This window comes from Loxodonta africana, chromosome 21 (genome assembly GCF_030014295.1).
Source record: "Loxodonta africana isolate mLoxAfr1 chromosome 21, mLoxAfr1.hap2, whole genome shotgun sequence".
Lineage (NCBI taxonomy): Eukaryota > Metazoa > Chordata > Mammalia > Proboscidea > Elephantidae > Loxodonta > Loxodonta africana.
Genome location: NC_087362.1, coordinates 19,523,211 through 19,546,492, shown reverse-complemented (window position 1 = coordinate 19,546,492; position 23,282 = coordinate 19,523,211). Strand labels below are relative to the sequence as shown.

The following is a 23,282-nucleotide window of genomic DNA, read 5'->3' as shown; positions in this document are numbered from 1 at the left end:
GTTAGGAAGGAATTTCCAAATCTTCAACTTCCAGGTCTATAATCAAAAAAACCAAACCCAGTGCCCTCGAGTCGATTCTGACTCATAGCGACCCTACAGGACAGAGTAGAACTGCCCCATAGAGTTTCCAAGGAATGCCTGGCGGATTCAAACTGCTAACCCTTTGGTTAGCAGCCGTAGCACTTAACCACTACGCCACCAGGGTTTCCTCCAGGTCTACACTTCCCTAAAATTGATCTGTTTTGGAAGTTACCTTTCATGAATACATTTCTCTCACTTTACAAAACAAATAGCCCTTTCCAACTCAGTATGGTATATTTCCCTGGGATTTGAAAACATACAGGGTAACAAATAAGGACAAAAAAAAGTTTTTTTTTGTAACAAGTTAGATGATTTCCAACTACTGACTTCAAAAAAATTGAAGGTGGATCTAATCAAATTATTAATAAGGATATCATTAAAAATGTAGTGCCTGGGGTCTTAAAAGCTTGCGAGCAGCCATCTAAAGTACAACAATTGGTGTCTATGTACCTGAAACAACAAAGAAAGAAGGAGAGCATGTACCTGGAACAACAAAGAAGGAAGGAGAGCCAGGAATAGGAGGAGGAAATGGAATGTGATGTTAATTGTCTCTGTGAACAACTGCATCCTTTGCCATGAGACCAGAAGAACTGCACGGTGCCAGGCTACCATTACTGAACATTTTGATCAAAGATTATATAGAAGAATGCTGATCAAAAGGGAGAAAATGCAGAACAAAATTTCAAAATCTCATAAACACTAGACTTTCCGGAACCATGGAGGCTGCATGAACCCCTGAAACTGTTGCCCTGAGATAATCTTTAATCCTTGAACTTTAAACAAAAAATATCCCCTGAAGTATTAAAATCAAACAATAGTTTAGCTTAACTAGTAACCAATGTCTGCCTTGAGCATTGTGCTCTTTTAAGGTCTATCTTTATGGATCAAATTCAACTCAAAACATTAGATAGAAAACTTAGGGGGCAGTGAGTTTGTGTTACAGGAGGAGGAACAACTCAGCAAATGAGGATGAGAATGGTTGCACAACTTGAAGAATGTAATCATTATAACTGAATTATACATACAGAAAACTTGAATTAGTGTATGTTTTGATGTGTCCATTCTCGACAACAAAAATAAAATAAATTATTAAAAAATCTCTTTTTGATGACAGATCATGAGATGACTTGGGGAATATACCTCACGAGGACTTCAAAAAATACTGTGACATTGTTGCAACAAAAATTCTTCCATTCCCATTTATTTATATAAAATAAGGTTACTCAGCACTCACATCATTGATTTGGTGCTGAAACTCTGATTCTAGAAATAATATTCATCAATGGATGTATGTACTAATTAAAAAAGAAACCTATCTCATAAAGATATGTCTGTCATATACTATATTATTTTACATTTAACAATTACTTACCAAAATCTGTATTATATTTAAGTTGCTGAGATTAACAATAAACATTAAATTTAAATTGCATAACTTTTTAGCAGAGAAAAATATATTAAGACAAATCTATGTAAAAATGTGAAATGCAAATGCAAGTCCAAAAGAAAAAGAATTATAGAAAACTTTAAACTCTTATTTAAAAAGCTCACTTAGGATTTTTTTTATAAACTTTTGACAATTATGAGTATCAAAACACCTTGGTATTTATACTCCATTTTATACATTTAAAAGTATGATGTAATAATTTCATTTTAACATATTAACATTTTTCTGAAGCTGGAAAAATTATTACAAACTATTTAAGATAAAATACGCACACATCCATTTAAAGTGCACAAAGGTGTACATAGTTTTTCAAGATTCTTTTAGGTGATACACAACTGTTTTACCTAGTAAAGTGACTATCTGGTTTGGGGATAGAATAGATTTAGGACACCAGAGTCAATCCACGAAAGCAAAGGTAATAAAACTTATTTTCTTTCTTTTAAAATAAAAATTTCTACAAGTTTCTTCCAAAACTCAAGTGGATTATCTAGGATCATCCAAATGTGTTTAGTTCTGTGTACTCCATTTTGGAGACCACTTATCCAGAGTATAAATGGGATTTAAAACATCTCCAGCAATACTGAGAAAGCCTGAAGATAGTTCTATGTGCTATTCCAGCAGCAAACCTATGCCAATCTCCCTCGAGTCTTCAAAAATGGTGGTGCCTGGAAATTTTCTATAAAGGAGAAGGTTCCTCCAGTCAACTCTGAAATCATACCAGCCTCGATCATACCATTTCCCTGGATATTTTTGTTGATTTGGGGGATCTTGAAGTCCTTTCTAGACTTCCTAGCAGAGTAAATCCATTCTCTCTTAAACACTCTATAAATGTGTTCATAAACCCTGTTCTGCACTTACATGGTTTATTACAGTCTGTGGTTGAAACAAATCGACATCTGTGATCCCAGAAAGGCAAACAAATGGTGAAATGGCTTTTCTTCCTTCCTTGTGGTTCATCAAGCGTGCCACAAGCTGGGAGTCTTTACATTCTTTACCTGTAAATTCTGAATCAATTGGGATAAATTAGTTTGTAAAAATCAGCCAAACTGTCAAGCCTTAAGCACTCGTTCTAGACCATGCTATACGTGGAATCACTCAATTTTCCCAGGCAGACGTTGTAATGAAGACTGATGAGAGACACATACATACAGTGATTAGCACAGCGTGCCATTCACTAGATGTTAGTTATCAATACTATTATCACTGTCATCAGAATTTGTTATTTTGTTTGAGTTGTTTTGATCAACAGGAAATGAAAGATTAAATTTCAATTATATATTGTTTTAAACAGAATTGGTGTTAAATTGGCACTTTTTCCCACTGAACCCAGACTAGGCCCCAGAATCCATCTAGACAGGGTGTTCCCTGCACCCAGTATCAGTGGGTTTGGAAATGGAAGGTGAGAAGAAATATATTCTCCATTCCTGCTCCTGCAAAGCATCAAATTATACACTCAAGCTTGGCTTCAATTTGTAATGGAGGTGGAAAATTCACACACTCCCATCCTGCCACTTCTGTGACGGTTTTGTTCAAGCTGCTCCTACTTTACTAGGGGACGGGGAACAAACTCCATATCCTGGACTTTTATTCCAGTTAGACTGTTAGCGTATGATGATAAGGGGAAATTGCTACCCTGGCTGAACTGTTTCCCATTATCGTAGTTCCTGGTTTTATTGTTGTTTGTTTTCTTTCTCTTCCTCCTAGAGGTTTCCATCTGATAGTTTATGAAAAAGAAAAAAGAAAAGCAAGCACTAATAATGTTTACTCTGTGCCAGGCACTATTTTAAAACATTGATATATATTAACTTACTCAGTTCAAGCTCACCGAAACTAAGTAGATGGCATTATTCTCATTCTTATAAATTCGTTGAGAAAAGTAAGGCGGAAAAAGATTGAGTCATTTGTGCAAGGTCTCACTGCTAATAAGTAGCAGAATGAGAGTCTGGACCCGGTAATACGCCCAGAGTCTATGTTTATGAACGCTAAGCATATTCCCTCTCAAGAAAAAGTGACAGAAGAGCGCCTAGTTTCTCTTCGTCTCATAGGTGTTCTGACTCCTTTCCAGGCTTCACCCAAAAGCAAACTTCAAAGAACATAGTTTGGAAATGACTTTAGTTTCATTCTTCACTGCCTTTTTAACTTCCAATAATCATAAAGTTTCTTTCTTTGGAAAACAGAAGGGATTCCCTTATTCGAAGGAGGGTTGACCTTACCAGGGCTCTACTATTTTTCTAGGATGAAATATACTTAGGCGAGGTTATTTCTTCTTTAAATTGTTCCACAATGGAACTAAAATATACTTACTGATATTTGACAGTGGGAGTTCGTATTCCTGGCTCATATCAGCCAGTCTGGAAACAATGAGTAGGAAAGAGGCGAAGTCCTGTGTCACATTCATGTTATGCTCATGTAAGGCATCATCAAAATCCTTAGGGAGGTCATCAAGGAACACCTACAGGACAGACAGTTTTGACTTCTATACACCTTCATCATGGGGCAGTTCTACTCTGTCCTATAGGGTCGCTATGAGTCGGAATTGACTCGACAGCAGTGGGTGGGTTTATATACCTTCATTAGAAATGCAAACTTTGGGAAAGGAGGGATAAAGACCACTGCAATATAATTCTGTAGTTTTCTACCTATTTAATAAAGTCACTGCTTAGTTCCTTCATTTGCGAAATTGAGATGAAAGGCACCTTTAGTTTCTAGTTACATATATAAAAGAAAATATTTTACTGTTAATAATATAGTTTGATGCTAATTAAAACTTTCTAAATAGAAGCTTGCCTTCAGGTGACATTAAATTTGTGGCTCTTTAATTTAGTGACACACTGGAGAGAAAGCAAGACGTTAAAACACCCTTGCATACCTGGAATAAATCTCCCTTATTCATATTTTAAAATCTCGCTGAATTCATTTTGTGAATATTTGGTTAGGAATTTTTGCGTCTCTTTTCATGAAACAGGTGTACCTCTAATTTTACTCACTGTAAGGTGCTTGTCAGATTATGTGTTAACATTAAGTTTTGTTCTTTAGAAAGAGTTAGTTAATTATTCCCTCTTTTCTTCTCTAGAATCGTTTGTAAAAAAAACTGGGTTATTCCTTAAATATTTGAAGGAATTCAACAGTGCAGCTATCTGAACCTGGGATTTGCTTTGTGAGAAAGTTTTTAAATAATACATTGTATTTCTTTAGTAGATATCAGACACTTGAGATTTTCTTCGTCTTTTTGGTCAATTTTGGAGAGTTGCATTTTTCTAAAAATTTGTCTATTTTATCCAAATAGTCATATTTGCTGACATAAATTTGTTAACAAAAGCCCCTTTTAGCCCTTTTGGTATCCATATGATCTGTGGTAATGTCCCATTTTTTCTCCTGATGTTGGTAATTAGTGACTTTTCTCCCTTTCTTCTTATTGAGTCTTGCTAGAGGTAAATCAATTTTATTAATCTTCACAGAGAACCAACACTGGCTTTGTTAACTTCCCTCCTGTACAACTGTTTCAATTTACTTTACTTCTGTTCTCATCTTTATTATTTCTTTCCTTCTGTTTTCCTTAGGTTAGAATTCATATTTTATTTTATTTTTCCTAGCTTCTTGAGATGAAAGGTTAAGTCACTGATTTTTAAGTTTTTATTTCTAATATATGGAGTTAAGCTTGTAAATTCCCTCTAGTCTTCGCATGAGTTACATCCTACGAGTATCGGTAGTTGTCATCATTATTATTTAATTTAAAATATTTTCTAATTTCCATTTTATTCCTTTTTTCACCTGTATGTACTTAGAAAGGAATTTGTTTAATCTTCACTGGGATGTTTCTGATTCTTTTGATTAGTGTTTATCTGGCATGTCTTTTCCCACTATTTACTTTGCACCTCTCTGGGATCTTATAACTAAGGTATGACTTGTATAAAGAGTATAGAGCTTTGTTTTCTTTTGCTTTTGAAAAACCTAATCTGGCAATCCTAGTCCTCTATTTTGTATATTTATATTTGATGCAATTATTTATATAGAGATAGGTAGATAATTGCTCTTGAGTTGACTCCAACTCATGGTCATGGTCATGCATCACCATTGTGATTGTCAACATGTTTAAGTTCATCATTTCATCATTGGAGCTATTATGCCAATCCACCTCACCAAGGGTCTCCTTTACAATCTTCATGGACCCTTTACTTCACCAGACATGATGTCTTTCCTCTAGCAACTGGTCCTTCCTCATGATGTACCCAAGGTAAGTGATTCAAACAATGTTCTGTTGTGATCCGTAGTTTTCATTGGCTAATCTTCAGAAGTAGATAGCCATGCCTTTCTTCCTAGTCTGTCTTAAGCTGGAAGTTCTGCTAAAATCTGTCCACCAAGGGGGACCTGATGGTATTAGAAATACCAGTGGCATAGCATCCAGCATCTCAAAAACACGCAAGCTGACACAGTACAGCAAACTGATACATATATATATATACACACATACATACATACCCAAACCAAACCCACTGCCATTGAGTCAATGCTGACTCATAGCAACCCCATAGGGTTTCCAAGGCTGTAAATCTCTGTGGAAGCAGACTTCCACATCTTTCTTCTGTAGAGCTGCTGGTAGTTTCAAACTGTCAACCTTCTGGTTAGCAGTCAATCGCTTTAACCGCTGAGCCACCAGGGCTCCTTTTACGTGTGTGTGTATATATACACATATATACATATGTATATATATATTTTGTTAGGAATTTTTGCATCTGTTTTCATGAAACAGGTGTATCTCTAATTTTACTCACATACACACACACACACACTATCTTACTACAGTAATATCTGTGAAAGCTGTAACCTGTGTAAGGAAAAAATCTGTCAGAGAAGGAAAAGTCACTGGGTGTTTATGAGGTAGGATGCTTAACAGAGAGACAGAAAAGTGCACCCTATCAAAGGCAGAAAACTTGTGAGATCCAGAAAAACAAGGCATTCCCATCGATTTCCAGCTCTCATAGGTTTTACTGTATTTCGTATTTGGACCATCTATTATATGTTCCATTCTCCTCCCTTCTTGCGCTTTTTTATTCAGTATTTTTTCTATTTATTCGTGTATTCTTTTACTAGTGTTTTAGTTGTTTACTCAGAGATTACAAGATGCACCTTTAACTTACTAAAGCTTAATACTATTAACTTTAAAGCACTTAATACAGCTAGAACTTTAAAACATTCTGATTCTATCACCCCTCCCAACTCTTGCGTTGATTATCATGCACTGTAGTTCTACATTTGTCTCAAATTCCAAATTACAATTTTTTTTTTTACTACAGATGGTATGAATTTACGTCTACCCAGACATTTCCATTTCTGACCTAGTTCATCTTGTGCTGCATTTTCATGCTTCCCACTTAAGGGTTGCTCTCCTTCTTCCAGGAGCCCTGGTGGTGCAATGGTTAAGAGCTCAGCTGCTAACCAAAAGGTCGGCTCTAATACTATCGGCTTTTATTTTACTTCTCTCACTCTCTCTGCTACAATTTCAAGATTTTTGATTGAGATGTCTTCCAGGTCACTGATCCTGGATTCTGATACGTATATTCTGAATTTCAGATATTGTAATTTTCAATTCTAAAATGTCCCTTTACTTGTTTTTATATGTTCTAGTTATATGGTAAAATTCTCCATCCTATCATTTACATTTTCTATCACTTTCCTTATTTTCTTAAAAATATTAATCATACTTAAAGCTCTTGTACCCTAACTCCAGAATCTGGATCATCTGTGGGTTTACTTCCATTGCCTGCTTTTCCTCATACTTATTGGTCATATATTCTTCCTAACTCACTTTTCTAATATTTTTTTACACTGGAAAGTATTTGAAGAGCACTACTGGTGCTGTAGTTAAGCACTCAGCTGCTAACCAAAGGGTCAGTGGTTTGAACCTACCAGCACTCTGTGGAGAAAGATGTGGCAGTCTGCTTCCATAAAGATTACAGCTTTGGAAACCCTATGGGGCAGTTCTAGTCTGTCCTATAGAGTCACTGAGCTGGGAGTGCCTTGGTGGCAATGGGTTTGGTTTTTGGTTTGGCAAGTATTTATACAAGATTTTATAGGCTTCAGGTGATGATCTTGTTCACCAGAATGTGTTCCCCATTTTTCTTTTGGCCTAGAGAATGAGAGTGATCAGCTCAATTCAAGTACAGATTGAAGTGGGTTGGTACTGTTTTGTAGCTTCATTAAGACTCAGTTTAGATCTTGTTTTTGTCTGTTCCTAGGTCAGGTCTCTGCTGAGATTTTTATTAGCAGACAGGTGGGTCTCAGTCTTCTCAGCCCTAAAACACTGCAATCCAGCTCTTCCCTTCCTAGGTTCCAGCCTGCTTTTTTCATCCTCCAGCCCTAAATGGCTTTAGAAAATATCTTGACAAGGATACAAGCCTATACATGAAGGAAGGTCTTCCCTTTCCTCTAGTGGGTTTTTTTGTTTGTTTGTTTCATAAGCACTACAAGAAATAGGAAAATATCACTCTATCTTTTAAAACCTTTTGATGTAGCTCCACCCCACCTCAGGCAGACATGGTGCTAAATGTTCCATGGTGAAAACTGCTCTATGTTTGAAGTCTCTCAAGTTTCCAGACTGCCCTAAAAGTTATATTGAGCTTTTTTTTTTTTAAATCTCACAGAGATGTCATCTGCCAAGGCTAAGATCATTTCTCAGCCCATGTCCAGAATAGACAAATCCTCTGAGGAAAACCATGGCTGATAATTTTTAATTACATCTTGGAATAGTTCTTGCCACTATGAAATTTTACTTAATCTAGTTCTCATTGCTCCCACGGCTTTCTGTTGCAGAAGGAGTGAAGGCCATCTACTATGTCCTTGCTGGAAGTGAAGAACTGTCAAGGATCTTTAAACAGAGAGAGACAGAAAGCAGGACTCAGCTCGGAAACTTCTTGCATTGCATTTATTTTTATGATGACCTTTTAAAGAACAGAGATACTGACTTTTCTTTTCTGAATAATATTTAAACAAATAATAGTTCAACAAGGATGACTATATGGTGAAAAATATGAAGGCGATAGATAAATGGCTAAAGTTTTGTCCACTTACCTAGATTTATAATTTGACAACTGGGCAATATAGACTAACTCTTCTATTTTTGTTCTTTGTCATCTTGCCACTAAGGTTATTTAGTAAAAATCAGCCTATCCACTTTCTCAGACTCTAATGGAGTGCATTAGTAGTGGTTTTTAGTTGATTTAATGATAAGGAATCATTAACAAATAAAACATTGAAAATAAAGCTGAAAAGAGTTTTCCAGCCTTTGGTCTCTGTGAGTCAAAGGATGTGTTCTTTGACTAATCCAATACTTTCTCAATGAAGTCATTATGGTTCACAACATGGACTACTCCCTAAAGCCCCATTCCAAAGGAACTGCAGATTCAGTTACAGGAACTACTGTTTTCTTTAAAAAAAAAAAAAAAGCAACTGAGTCCATCCCGACTCACAATGGCCATGTATGACAGAACAGGACTGCCCCATAGGGTTTCTAAGGCTGTAAATCTTTATGGAAGCTGACTGCAGCAGCTTCTTCCTGCGAAATGGCTGGTGGGTTCCAACTGCCGACCTTTCAAGTTAGCAGCTAAGTGCTTTAAGCACTGTGCCTCCGGGGCTCCTTTATTTCCTTTAAATATATAATTATCTATGTCTTTTCTTCATTTGCTGAATGCTATAATTTGAAGCCATCGAATGAAAACCATAAATAAAATGAGACTTTTGACCCTTTTTTTCCTTAAGACATTTACAGGTGGAGACTTATGAATTACGAACTCAACAGAACACTAATTACAGAAGATCAAACTACTCTACAAAATAAATAAACCTTTTCTGTATTTTTAAAAAGTCTACTAGGGCTTCATTATTTCCTGGTAACATACGTTTAATTATCTTAGTTATTAACGTTTACAAGAATCATAATTTTACCTTTGACTGATGAAACTTGACAGCAGCATGTAGGAACTTTGCTGGAATATATTTTCTTCCAAACAGGTGTGCTAATACCAACATTAGCTTTTCCATAACATCTTGAGAAAAATGTTTTGAGCCTATTCAAAACAAAGTATCTTGTTGTAAACAGGAATAGTGTGTTGATCCCATTTTCACAGAGAGTTAAATCGAATGTTATAATGCATTTCATTTCATGGAAACTAAAATTTTATAACAAATACTGCAAGTGAGGAATGACTGTATCTATTGGTGGTTTTACAGCTCCATCCCTGTAGTCCATCTGAGTGGATGATCAGTTTTCCAAAAGCATTTTAGGATCATATCTCTCTCCTACTAAAAAATCTTTGATGGAATCTCGATGCCTTATAAACAAACTTCAGTTCCCTTAGCTTAAGACACTGCAAAATTCAGCCCACAGATAGCCTGCCGACCTTGTCTACTGCCTTCCATTCCTGTCACTCATATTAAGGTCGACTCTCTATTCTTCGTAACACATAGGCACTTGCCCTAGGGGTTAAAAAGTTGCCATATATAATACCTTGGATTCTGAAGTCCCACCACCTATTTGATCTTAACTCCGACACTTAGAAAAACTGGGTGACCTTGGCAACGTGTTTAACTTCTCTGTGACTCAGTTTCCTCATTTACAAAATGGCGATAGTCATATCATCTACCTCATGAAGTTGTTATCAAATTTTCTATCCCTGTGCTAACACACACACACTCTCTCCCTCTCTCTCTGATACAAACACCCAAATTTCCTGTTGTCTGAGGTGATTTCTTCTCTTCCTCAGCATAAATTACTGAGTAAAACTTTGTTTCCCAGAACAATGCATGTTCAGACTATACTGACTAGACCTGTGTTGCCAACTGGAGTATTCCTATCAGTTATGAAAAAGATAATACCGTGAAAAGCACTTAATTCACCAGGCAGTAGGAACTATGCAATTTTCAGCACAAATACTACAAAGCAGAAACGTTTCTTTAAAGGACTGTATGTAAGTTATTTGTTGTTAAATATAAAAAAGAAAAGCTTTTTAGTAGCAGCGACGTTAAATGGAGTATTAGATGGGAATTACAGATGAAATTTATTTTCAAAGGTGTACTATATGGACAAAACTTATGACACGTTTAGGCAAAAACAGGATGCTAGAGTATACAATTATCATATCGGTTATTTAAATATATATGATACGATTATATTCAAAGAAAATATGATCAGAAGAAAATATTCACCAATGTTAACAGTGATTACCTATGGGCAGTAAAATTATGGGTGATTTTTATTTCTAACATATGGCTTTTCTAAATTTATATATTTTAAATTTTTTCTATGATGAGCCTATATTGTCTTTAATGAGAAGTTATTATTTTAAAAATTGTATAGCACTTAAATATATGTTCTGAAACCTGGAGGCAATGAATCACTGAAGTTAAGTATTACGTGATTCCTGGATTTTCTTTCTTTTTCAGTAAATATACTTGAGCCATTCAAATTCTCTGCTGAAGTTGACATTTTTAAATTGGTGTCTCAAAATATGGCTGCAACCCATGTAATCTGTTAGTAGGTATACAACTTTATTTTCAGTATCTATTTGAGGATATGTAAATTACCTGAATGTTTATTTATATTTTCTATGTAGAAAAAAAAAATTCCCCAAGTACTAGCTTGCTACAAATCTGTTGCTATTTTCAGACTACGGATATGTAACCTCAAGCTTACCTTTCCTGGTTGGCTGACAGAGATTATGGAAAAGGCCTCTCACAAGAAAGCTGACAAAAACAAGATTAGAAGGCTCATGATAATACAAATGTGATACAAGTCCAGCAAACCCCATCGGATTACCTTCTTGATCTAAATAGCCCTAAAGAATAAAAACAAATTGTTAGTTTGATTCAATTCACCATTTATATAAATTAATAGTAACTTATTAAGTACCAGTTTAATACAGTATTTATGCCAATGTAAGAGATACTGATAAACATCACCAGGCCCAACTTTGATAATTATGTCAACTATTGTTGTTAGCTGCCATAGTCAGCCCTGGACTCATGGCAGCCCCAAGCACAACGGGACTGGCCCATTGTAATCCATAAGATTTTCATCAGCTGATTTTTTCAGACGTAGATTGCCAGGCCTTTCTTCCTTGTCTGGAAGCCCCACTGAACCTGTTCAGCATCACCACAGCATGAAAGCCTCCACTGCGGGATGAGTTCTAGCTGCACGTGAAGTGCCCTGGCCAAGAATCAAAACTGGGTCTCATGTATGGAAGGCAAGAATTCTACCACTGAACTATATTAGCAATATTAATTATTAAACACATTCTTCTAAAGATTACAGTTAGTGCAGCATGATAAAAAAATCTAGTTAGTAGCAATGGTATTTCACAAATAGACAAAGCACAATCATACCTCCTTCACCAGGAACTGCAAAGAAAACATGAAGTAAAGCTTTAACATCTCCATGACTCTGGGCTGCTTGAAGGTCATCAATGAATGCTTTAGTACGGACAGCACCTTCAAAGAGGAGTACTTTCATTCATTCAATGTTAAGTATTATGAAATATATTCACAAGTGGTAATACAAAACCTTTATTTCCCATATATATTACACAGATAATAAATTAAATACCATAATTACATAAGAGTCATTAGATTTTGTATTATTTGTTTTACCATGATTTTATATGACACATCCTTCCCTGAACAAAACAGAGCACATAAAACAGAACCATAAGAAATGAAACAAGCTGGGACAAATCATCTGGTAACTGTCTGCAACAACAATGACCAGAAATGGCCTGTAAGAAGAAAGTATGAAAGCCAATCCAGTTTAAAAGCTTATAGCTCTTAGATTATTCTGGAAGAAAATAAGACCTATTGTTTCACGTCCTGACCTATTGTTGTAAAAATAATGGAACTAGATGGATTTAAATCAAAGCAATAAAAACATTTCTTGGTTTCCAGTATAGATGGCATTGAAGAAGCAGTTTGGGTTTCTGTCAACTTCCCACTAAAATGTCCGTGAAGTTCCAATAAAAGGTAAAATACCCAAGAACACCACAACTTAAGCCTACCTGCTTTAGGTTTGATAGTTTATGGAATCTAGGATGAATTTACACTCACTAAAAAAAAAAAAAAAAAAAAAATTTTTATAAGACCAATGGACTAGCTCAAAGGAAGGAAGGAAGATAAAAATGAAAGGAAGGAAAATAACAAGGAAGGAAGAAGGAAAGGAGGTAAGGAAGAAAGGAGAGAAGGAAGGAAGCAGAGGAGGAAAGGAAGGAAGGAGAGAGGAGGAAGGAGGAAGGGAGGTAAGAAAGGAAGGAGGCAGGGAAGGAGGGAAGGAGGGAGGGAGGGAGGGAGGAGGTGTAATATCCATCTCTTTTACTGTGGAGTGTTACCTTTTGAGGGAACCAAAATGCCTTTTTCTGTAACCTCTTCTCTGTCTCACTCTACATTTAGTCAGAGACTACAGAATACTACAGAGACTGCCAGAAAACAGCAGAGTAGTAAAGGAGATGAGGGACTCATGGTGGTTCACTGTAACCTTAGAGGTATAACCCAGGGCCGTCAAGTCGATTCTGACTCAGAGTGACCCTATAGGACAGAGTAGAACTGCCCCATAGAGTTTCCAAGGACCGCCTGGCAGATTCGAACTGCCGATCCTTTGGTTAGCAGCCGTAGCACTTAACCACTATGCCACCAGGGTTTCCCATAATTAAGTCTTACTAAAATAGCAAGAATCCTAACAGCAACACATACCGGAGTTTTCAGTAACTAATGGCATCCAAATGATGAATGCATCAGTGAGACTGGCAGTAGAAGGGGAAGACGAAAATTGCTAAGTACTGAGATTTGAGCTAGAAGCTGTACATACCAATCTGAATCCAGCTTTAGCATGCTGTGGGCTTTTGAAAAGGTAGTTGAACAGCATTTGGGAGAACAGAGAGAAAAACCAGAAGAAATCCATACACCCTACTGCTTGGCAAATCACCAGATTTGGAGAGAGAGACCTTCACTCCAACATGAGAAAACAGAAAAACCCACAGCCTGTTGTGTACGGAACAATAGTTCATAAGAAAATGCATTATCTTCCTAAAACTACTGTCATTTTACAAACATTTTTGAATGCCTACTGTGTACTAGAGGAGTCCCTGAGTTGTGCACACAGTTAAATGCCCTACTACTACCCAAAAGGTTGGAGGTTCAAACCCACCCAGTGGCACCTCAGGAGACAGGCCTATCGATCTGCTTCTGAAAGATCACAGCCTTGAAGACCCTATGGTGCAGTTCTACCCTGCACACATGACGTCGCCGTGAGTCGGAAATGACCTGATAGCAAATAACAACAGCTATGTTCCTGGTTCTATTCTGAGAGATGATGATAAAAAACATCACTGAGAAAAACATCGCTGCCCCTAGGGTGCTTACATTCTAGTTGGAATAGAAAATAAATTTGAAAAGACAGATGTTGTTGTCGTGTGCCGTCGAGTCGATTCCCACTCATAGCTACCCTATAGATAGATAGATATAGAGGATATAGGTAATTAGATAGATAAATACATAGATTTGCTGCTACGTCAGAAGTGATACATGGCTCATGAAACGAGGAAGAAGTATCATCAGTGCAGCAGACATGAGATACACTCACAATAGGTAGCCTGACTGACAGTAACATTAGAGCAAAGACTTGAAGCAGGTGAGAGAGTTAGGCCATGCATGTATCTGCGAGGAGATCTTACAGGTAGAGGAAGCACAGCAAGAGCAATAGTCCTGAGGCTGGAATGTCCCTGGAGTGTTCGTGGAGCAGGCAGTGGGCCCAGGTGGGAGAGCAAAAGTTGGTGAGATCAATGAGATAACTGGGACCAAATTCTGTAGAGTCTCACAGAGCATGACAAGGACAGTGGCTTTTACTGTAAAAAAGAGCTAGCCTATGGGAATTGTTTTCTATGTGAAGCAAAAACTTGTTTTGAAAATTTATTTGATGTTTTGAAAATTTATCTGGCATTCTCAATGGATGCCAAAAGATACAGCTTCTATGAAACAAGGCACACCAGCATAAGGCATATGGACAATATAAATTAAATTAAACATACAACTATATCAGTGTTTAAAAGCCATGCACATCCATGCCTCGGAAAATGACTGAAAAAAAAAACAAAATGATAATATGATTGTCTTTGGGTGGTAGAACTAGATATGAATGCCTTTTTTCTTCTTTCAACTCTCTGCATTTTCCAAATATTCTTTAATCAACTTGGGTTATTTCATGTAAAAATAAACCTTTTTATTAGAAAACCATAATGACAAACCTTTTCTTTGAGTTTCTATGATTTAGGACAGTGATTTGTTTGGTAAAACAGAATTAATCTGCCTTTTCCAATTATACCTTCCTTAATTATTCTAAAATGTTTAAACTTCCCATCAATTTAAAATCCTAATTAGTAAAATTATAAAAGCTGACATAAAACCAGATTTAAGATGCAAACAAATCTATTTTACCACAATGTACACTTACACAGTCATAAATCTAGTTCTATTCTCTAGTCCTAGGTCTCCATGAAAAACCAAACATAAGAGGAAGAAAAAAAGTAGAAATCCATGCAATTTATCACTTCATTCTTGCCTTTAAAGAACATTTTTTTAAAAAATGAACCTCTGAGATAATACTGTAAACGTGAAAAGTCAAGGTTAATAATCATAATAACTCACAATTATTCATTTACTTTGAACCAAGGATGAACGTAAGGTCTTTACATGCATTTATTTAGTTAGCTCTCACTATAATCTATAAGGAAACGCTGGTGGCATAGTGGTTAAGAGCTATGGCTTCTAACCAAAAGGTTGGCAGTTCACGTCCACAAGTGCTCCTTGGAAACTCTATGGGGCAGTTCTACTCTGTCCTATAAGATTGCTATGAGTCGGAATCAACTCAACGGCAACTGGTTTTTTAATAATCTACAGGTAAGTATTATTCCCATTTTACTTCTGAGAGTACTTAATGAAATTTAAGGTCACCCAACCAATAAACAGTAGAAACTGAAATCTAACCTAGATCTTTTTAAATCTACAACCATCCTCTTAATTACTGTAGGAAAATGCCTATGACACATGAAAACAGTAATCCTGGGTGATTCCCAATGCCCATTCAGGCACAAATTCTATGTCTGACAGTGAGACAAACAAAGCTAATTATCAGTCTCACCATGCTCCATTCCCATACTACTCATGAAACTACCAAGTGTGAAAGGGCCAATGAAATGAAGGGTTATTGCTACAGACTTGTAAAAGAACAGCAGCCAGACAACCATCAGGCCAGTGATGCAGGCCGAGCCTCACATAGTGTTAACAAGGCACCTTTGCTTGGGCATCCTCTGGGTCATCTCCCTTGGCGGCCAGCAGCATAAGCCTCAGGATCAGGGTTATGCTGACAGGGAACTGCCCTCGCAGCTCGGGAACATTGGATTTTATGAGTTTTTCTATTTTAGGCAGTGGAATATTAAAGAAATACACATCTCCCAGCAGGTCTTGACCTCGTCTTCCAGCACGTCCAGACATCTGGAAACAGAGTAATACCACAATGTAAAGCTTCGCTAAATATTTTTCCCATCAAAGTATAAGAAATGAGCTTTTTACGTTGCATTGGAATAAGCAAATTATGCATGTGTCAAAGCATTAATTAACTGAAATAAATATCCAACTATGTAACACTTAGAAAATTTACGGTGGCTGATAGAGAGCTGAAAGCAAGATACTTGCATTATGAGGTACTCAGTGCATGCCAATGAATCTACCAGGCATTTATATGATGGTATATAGAAGAAATAAACAAGCAGCAACAAGTAGACCCTGATTTCAAGGCGCTTGCAGCTGAACTCTGATATAACCCATTTTCTCTTCCCCTCTCCTTTCTCCCCTTCTCTTGCTCTTTCTCTCACATACAAATGTGTGGAGTTGCAAATCATAAAATTAAAACTGTTTACCTAAGCCCCTAGAACACGAATCGAGGAAATGCACGAGTGAGATAAAATTCAGGAAGGCAACTTAGTTAAGGCGAGTTAAAAAACAAAAAATTAACTTTTTACAGAAGTTAGATTAGTTCTCATTTATGAAGTGTTTAGAATGTGCTAAGTCCTTACGTATATTTTTAATATAGAGCTTACAACAACCATATGAAGTATATACAATCATTATCCTCATTGTACAATGAGGAAACAGAGGCATGAGGCATGTAAGAAACTTGTCCATAGTCAACCAACCAGGAAGAGGAAGAGTCAGGATTCAAACCCTGGCATTTTGACTGCCATGGACATCATTCCAAAATCATATCACTCTCTGTCAAGGATCCTACAGATGAGATTCCCAAAATTGAGATGGGAGGACAGTCCATGCAAAGCACAGCATGAAATCAAGGAAACAGGGATTGGTAAAGTGGTGGGAAATAATAACAATATTATATTGGGTAGGAAAAAGTTATGAATGGAGAATAAATATAAGTGTTCAGAGAGGTAGAGGGAAGTGGCTCTTTGATAAAAATTCAAAATATTCATCAAATGAGCCTGAGCAATAATGTTATACAAAAGAAAACTACATTGTCAGCTACCTGTAGGACAGACTAGAATAAGGAGAACTGAAATTCAGGGAAACAATTTTAATAATATAATAATTTAGCTTAATTGGTAAAGACTGTCTGCCTTGAGCTTGGTGCTGTCTTAAGAACTATCTATATAAGATCAAACTAACAGCAACTCAAAAGATTAGATAGAAACCTTAGGAGGCTGTGAGTTTATGTTAATGAGTAGGAACAATTCAGAAAATGAGGGTGTGAATAGTTGCACAACTTGAAGAATGTAATCAATGTCAGTGATTTCTACATTTAGAAATTTTTGGATTGGTGTATGTTCTGCTGTGTATTGCTCAACAACAGCTACAAAAGATAAAATAAATTTTAAAAATAATGATAATTCAAGACCAAGAATGTATGAGGAAGGATGTGGTAGCCAAAACTATGGGACGGAAATCAAATACCAAGACGGGAGATAACCTGAATGAGTTTGGTAATGGGTTGGGTACTAGGAGCACAGAAGAGGAAGGAAAACATCATATATAACTCTGAAATTCAAAACTGTGTACAGTAAATGAATAAACAAATGTTTATCGAGCATCTTGATGCATTTCTCTCCTGTATAGGTAGTCCCCAGCTTACGACACGTTCCGTTCGGACGACTCTGTCCTAAGTCTGTTCTGATGTAAGTCGAATACTTTTTTTTGTTAGTTTTCATTATTATTGCCTTTTTATTATCAGTATCATTATAAATTTGATCTTTGAACATTTGCTAGTGATTTGAACATCTGAGAATGATGACATTAGCAAATTACGTGCTACAGCACTGTATATAGTACAGATCACTAACTGTAAGATGTACCAAAAAAAAAAAAAGAGACGCTTGTGAGTGTGGTTGGTCGTAACTCAAATACGTCGAAAGTCGTGTTTTTCTGAATGTTGTAGGATAGTAGTTATCACCCCTATCCTGGAGATATGAATGAAGGGTCTGGCAGTTTAGATCTCTCACCCAAGGTCACACATCTGGTTAGCAAATGTCAGATAATCCCAAGTGCTTTCCATTATACCACAGCTGAAAGTAACAGCCAGGCGAGGACAAATGCAGACATGCGCAAAGTCTGAAATGCTGTATGTCTGCAAACTAAAGATTCACAGTTTTTACTATTCTGGGGTCATATTTCAGTAAGACAGATAAGAGAGTTTATATACACTGCAATACCTGTCTGTAATTTAAAGCATCCAGATAGACTGAGTTTTGAGCAAAAACCACAGATTTACAAGGCATGTTGATTCCTAAAGCAAGTGTCCCTGTAGCTGTCACCACCTAGAAAGAGAATAAAACAATGACTTCAAAAACCAGCATTTCAGTAGAATGCAAGGGTCTTCTGCCATACAGTTTCTGAAACAAATATCTGAACTTCAGTTAAAACCACAGTGGAAAAGCTAAAGATAGTAGCCAACTTGGTGTTCTTGCAATTTCTCAAACATACTAAGCACGTCCCCGGCTCGGGGTCAGGCTGTCACTGTTTGATACGGAATGTGCTCCCTCCAAATATTCATTTGCGTGACTCCTTCAGTTCTTTGCCCAAATGTCAGAGAGGAATTTCTGGACCACCAGGTCTAAAATAACCACCCTTTACCAGCATTATTCATCTTCTACCTCACATTATTTATAGTCATAGTATTAGTGACTACCTAAAGGTATGCTACTTGTTTGTTTAATCGTCCCACAACAAACTCCAAACATCACTCACTGTTGGACTGCCAGCACCAAGGAGAGGACCTAGCACATGATACGAGTACCAACTTTGAAGTGAACTCTGGCTCATGGCAACCCCCTGTGTGTCAGAGTAGAACAGTGCTCCATCGGGTCTTCAGTGGCTGACTTTTTGGAAGTAGATCATCATACCTTTTTCTTCCAAGGTGTCTCTGAGTGTATTTGAACTTCTAACCGAAAGGTGCATTAATGGTTTGCACCACCCAGGGATTCCTGGCACATGCTAGGTGGTCAATAAATACATTTTTAATAAGTGGCTAGAAAAGAGTTTTCCTTTTCCAAACACACTTCTGGGCAATTGCCTACCTTCTTGACTATAATTTGTTTGTGGAGGTTATATTTATGGAAATAACATATCTAAGTAAAAAAGAGCAAAATAGAGTTTCTTTTTTTTTCCCCTGAAGTGCTATGATCACTGAAGGAAAAGGAGTATGATAAACTTTAAAGTTTACCTAGATAATCTGGCTTTTTGTTCATTTTTTGTCATACAGTGCTAGGGGTTTCTAACTGGCCTCCCTTTCTCTTTATATTGATATCACTATAGCGGATGATTAATTTTAACATTTTAAGTCTGTGTTTGTCTCTAATTATTCTTTCGGACATCTGTATCTACATCCATCAAGGTACAACACATCATTTATTTGCAGTTCTTCTACAGTTCTACAAGAACAACAAAAAAAAGGGAGTAAAAACATTAAATCTAGAAAATAATTACAATAAAAGCCTTTTTAAAAATGTATTCTCTAGAACAAAGCTATCACTATTTCCACAAAGGAGTTGCGGGGTTGTGTAAACGGTTAATGGTCAGCTCCAAACTGAAACACTGGAAGTTTGAGTCTACCCAGAGGCACCTCAGAAGACAAGGCTGGTGATCTACCTCTAAAAACTCAGCCACTGAAAACCCTACGGAGCACTATCCTAATCTTACATGGGATTGCCATGAGTCAGAATCAACTCGATAGCAAATGTTTTGTTTCTGTTTTGTGTTTTCCTAATATCCTTCCTATAGTATCTGGTCTTCATTCATTAAACTAACTGAGCAACTATTATTTAACAGGTATTATATTAGACACTGAAAATGCTAACCAAATAGGTGTGCCTCTTGCCCTCGATTCACAATTTGTATAAAAACTTGTCTCTGGTTATTGACCTTTAGAATGACAAATAAATAACTGGCTGTTGTTTAATATAAGAACTAAGCCAAGTAGTTAATGATACATCTTGTTTTGCCAGATAACAGCAATTACTATTTAATTACATCAGGCTTTCCTCAATATTTCCTTTACGAAGATTATAAGATGCTATGCAGGGTAACAGAATGACTATCAACTTCTCTCTGTCTGTGTCTCTCTGTCTGTCTCTCTCTTTCTCATACACAAAAAAACACACACACACAAAGGATAATGTACGTCATACAAACTTTAATATGGAAACCTGAAGAGTCAGAGTCTATTTTTAAATATTAGTCAGGTTCCAAATTTACTAGGACACTGCTGAGAATTTATCTAGACAATCCCCACGCATATACTAAACAAAAGATAACAAGGGTTTGGCTTGCGAGCTATTTAAGGTCACCTTCCCCTTGTCCACTAGCAGTGATAGTACAGAAAGTGACCAGTGATTTCTAAAACCTCTGTGTAGATACACAACAGGCCCCCAGGAAGAGATACGTTCTTGCTCTTATTTCAGCTAATATATCAGAAAAAGATCTGACCAAGACTCTATCGTAAATGTCCCCCAAGCCCATGAAAGGGTATCTGCAGCCGAAATGATGTGAACAACTGACAAAATTCTCTGGATATTAAATAATGAAAAAGCAAGCACTTGTGCCTAAATTATCATAGGCATACTTCATTACAGAAATAACTGGAAAAGTATCTGTTTAGGGAAATATTTTTTCTCGGGGAAAAGTTATAAAGGGGAATGATACACCCCAAATCCTCTTTCCCCAATTAAATTAACAGGGCAAATGCAGTCACATCATGTGCTGTGAAAAAAAAAAAAAAGGTATATAAGTTGGATGAGAAAAAAATGACGATGATTTGTTTACTTTTCATTGACATTCAGCTTCATGTATACACAGTTTTTATTTTTAGAATGAAAAAATATACCTACCCTAATGAATCCTTTCCTAAAGAGAACCTCAACTAATTGTTTTTCTTTGGCGCTCAAACAGCTGTGATGATATCCAATACCCCTTTCTGCCAAAGTTTTCAGTTCTTCACCTTTTCTTTGGAATTTTACTCGATCAAACACTATCTGCAAAGTCTAAAAGAAGAAAGAGGTTTAGAGATTTTGATAGTTTCTTAAATCAGAATAAAAAATGTTTAAATGAAAATATCACACAGATTATATAATAATTTGGTTAAATGAGGCAACTGTTTGAAACCAACTCTATATGAGTAAAGAGAATACTGCATGGCAGCAACAGAAACTATGGGGAAATCCTCTTAATTTTTTGAACTGTGTGCCTGCATCCCACTTCAGGTGTGAAAAATACTGATAAAGCAGTACATAAAACACCCAGTGCAGCTTTGAATGCATAACCTGCGGCTGCCTGAGGGAGATTAGTTTTCTACTGAAGCCTTTGGAGTTCTCCCCCCGGGGAGTCAGAGACTCCACCATGGAGGCAGAACTGGCTGCCTAGCCCATATGGTCAGGGAAAGCTTACTTTTCACTTTTAATCAGTCAAAAATGGCATTTAAAGTATCCATGCTCTACGGAGGAAATTCAGTTGTATACAGAGTTATATGCACAAACATAAACACTTATAATGAGAGGGGAAAAAAGGAAAAAAAGAAAAAAAAAAACCTAACTATCTTAAGCAATAGGCTAGTTACAGAGAGGCAGAGCCAACACGGCACGCTAGATAGACACATCATGCCATCCCTCTGCAGCAAAGACCTGAAAAGCTAAAAGAGATAAAAACATCAATCCTAGAACCCTAAGCATCAAATGAAGGGATAAAGAACTAGATCAAGCACCAAATGGAAGAAGAAACTGAAAGAAAACAGAGAATGAGGACAGAGAAAGAGTAGAGATCTCCTGCCAAAAAAAATGGCACAGTGCCACCATATTGGAACACAGCCAGCAAGGATCCTGGGCAGGGAGTACGGGAAGAAAACTGCACGGACTGGTAACCAGAGAAACGCACTATCCCACCCCTTCCCCTTCCCCTTCCCATCAGGCCACACCACGCCACCTAGGTTAGACAACCACCTACCTGCCACCAACCCAACGCCCTCCTACCACCACCTGCCTGCCCCACTGTGTTTTTTTTTTTTTTGCTTTCTTCCTATTTTTCTCCCTCCCACCTACCTCTGTATCCCACCTCTTCCCCTTCCCACAGGCCCTGGATGCACCACTGTTGATAGAGTGCCACTAGCACACTGGCCCACCACTTCCAAGGTCTGCCCCACCCCCACCTGCTGGCACACATTGTGCCACCATTTATTTTATATTTTTTGTTCTTTTTTTTTTTCTATCTACCTTCCACCTAGCTCCATACACCACCTCCCCCTCACTTCCCACCAGCCCCAGGTCCACCCTGCCCCTACTTGCTGGCTACCCTTTTTTTTCCTCTTTGCTTTTCTCGCCCCCACCCCAGCTAGCCCCATACTCCACCCCTCTTTCCACTGGCCTCCACCATTCTGCCATGGCAAGAGCATTCCTGGTGCTCAGGCCCATGGCTGCACTGGACCCACAATGCCCCTCCTCTCTCACCACTGGACAAGCTGCTGAATGGTGGGAAGTGAGCCCATACCACTTCCCAGCTGACACCCCTACCTATATGGCAAGGGGCTGTGAATCTCCCTGGACCAATATCAGGACGCAGACAGCACCCACCTAGTCCGGCCTCAGCTACCTCACCAAACTAATACACAGCAAAGCAGGCTTGCCCTGCCTCCTGCTGCCTTGCCCACATGGGCATGGTGGTGAGAAAAAGCAACAAGCACACAAGCAAGCAGCAAAGCATGCCTGGCCTGCCCACACTGCCATAACAAAATAATCAAAGAAGCAGGATGAAACAAACATAAAATTAGTAAATAAAGAAAAGAATACCTTAATGTCTCAGGAATGGCAGATAAAATAAACCATAAAAAAAGGAGGACAAGATGGCTCCAGCAAGTGACCAAAAAAGAATCAGATGACCTTCTAGTACAAGAAAAGGCAGTGACCTGATAAAATTCAAAAGACTAATATTTAGGGCTCTCCAAGAGATTGGGAAAGAGATTGTTAGAGATTGAATTGTGTCTCCCAAAAATGTGTGTCAACTTGGCTAGTCCACGATTCCCTGTAGTGTACAGTTGTAAATGATTTTGAGATCTGATGTGATTATCTCATGTATTGTAAATCCAAATCTCTATGTTGTTAATGACACAGGATTAGAGGCAGTTATGTTAATGTAGCAGGACTCAATGGACAGGATTAGGTTGTATTTTGGT

General features: G+C 37.4%; 1 protein-coding gene across 5 annotated transcripts in view; it reads right to left on the bottom strand.

The window, feature by feature from the left end:
- The window catches only part of LOC100664849 (probable ATP-dependent RNA helicase DDX60), a 103,731-nt gene that overhangs the window by 15,928 nt on the left and 64,521 nt on the right, over positions 1-23,282 (bottom strand). For all 5 annotated transcript variants that reach the window (XM_064273583.1, XM_064273584.1, XM_064273585.1 and 2 more), the window contains 8 exons: positions 20,953-21,105; positions 18,280-18,384; positions 15,854-16,054; positions 11,906-12,010; positions 11,217-11,358; positions 9,470-9,591; positions 3,833-3,980; positions 2,387-2,532 (listed from right to left, as the gene is read on the bottom strand). In XM_064273583.1, coding sequence (XP_064129653.1) covers positions 2,387-2,532; positions 3,833-3,980; positions 9,470-9,591; positions 11,217-11,358; positions 11,906-12,010; positions 15,854-16,054; positions 18,280-18,384; positions 20,953-21,105 — 1,122 coding nt within the window. The remainder of the gene's footprint in view (positions 1-2,386; positions 2,533-3,832; positions 3,981-9,469; positions 9,592-11,216; positions 11,359-11,905; positions 12,011-15,853; positions 16,055-18,279; positions 18,385-20,952; positions 21,106-23,282) is intronic.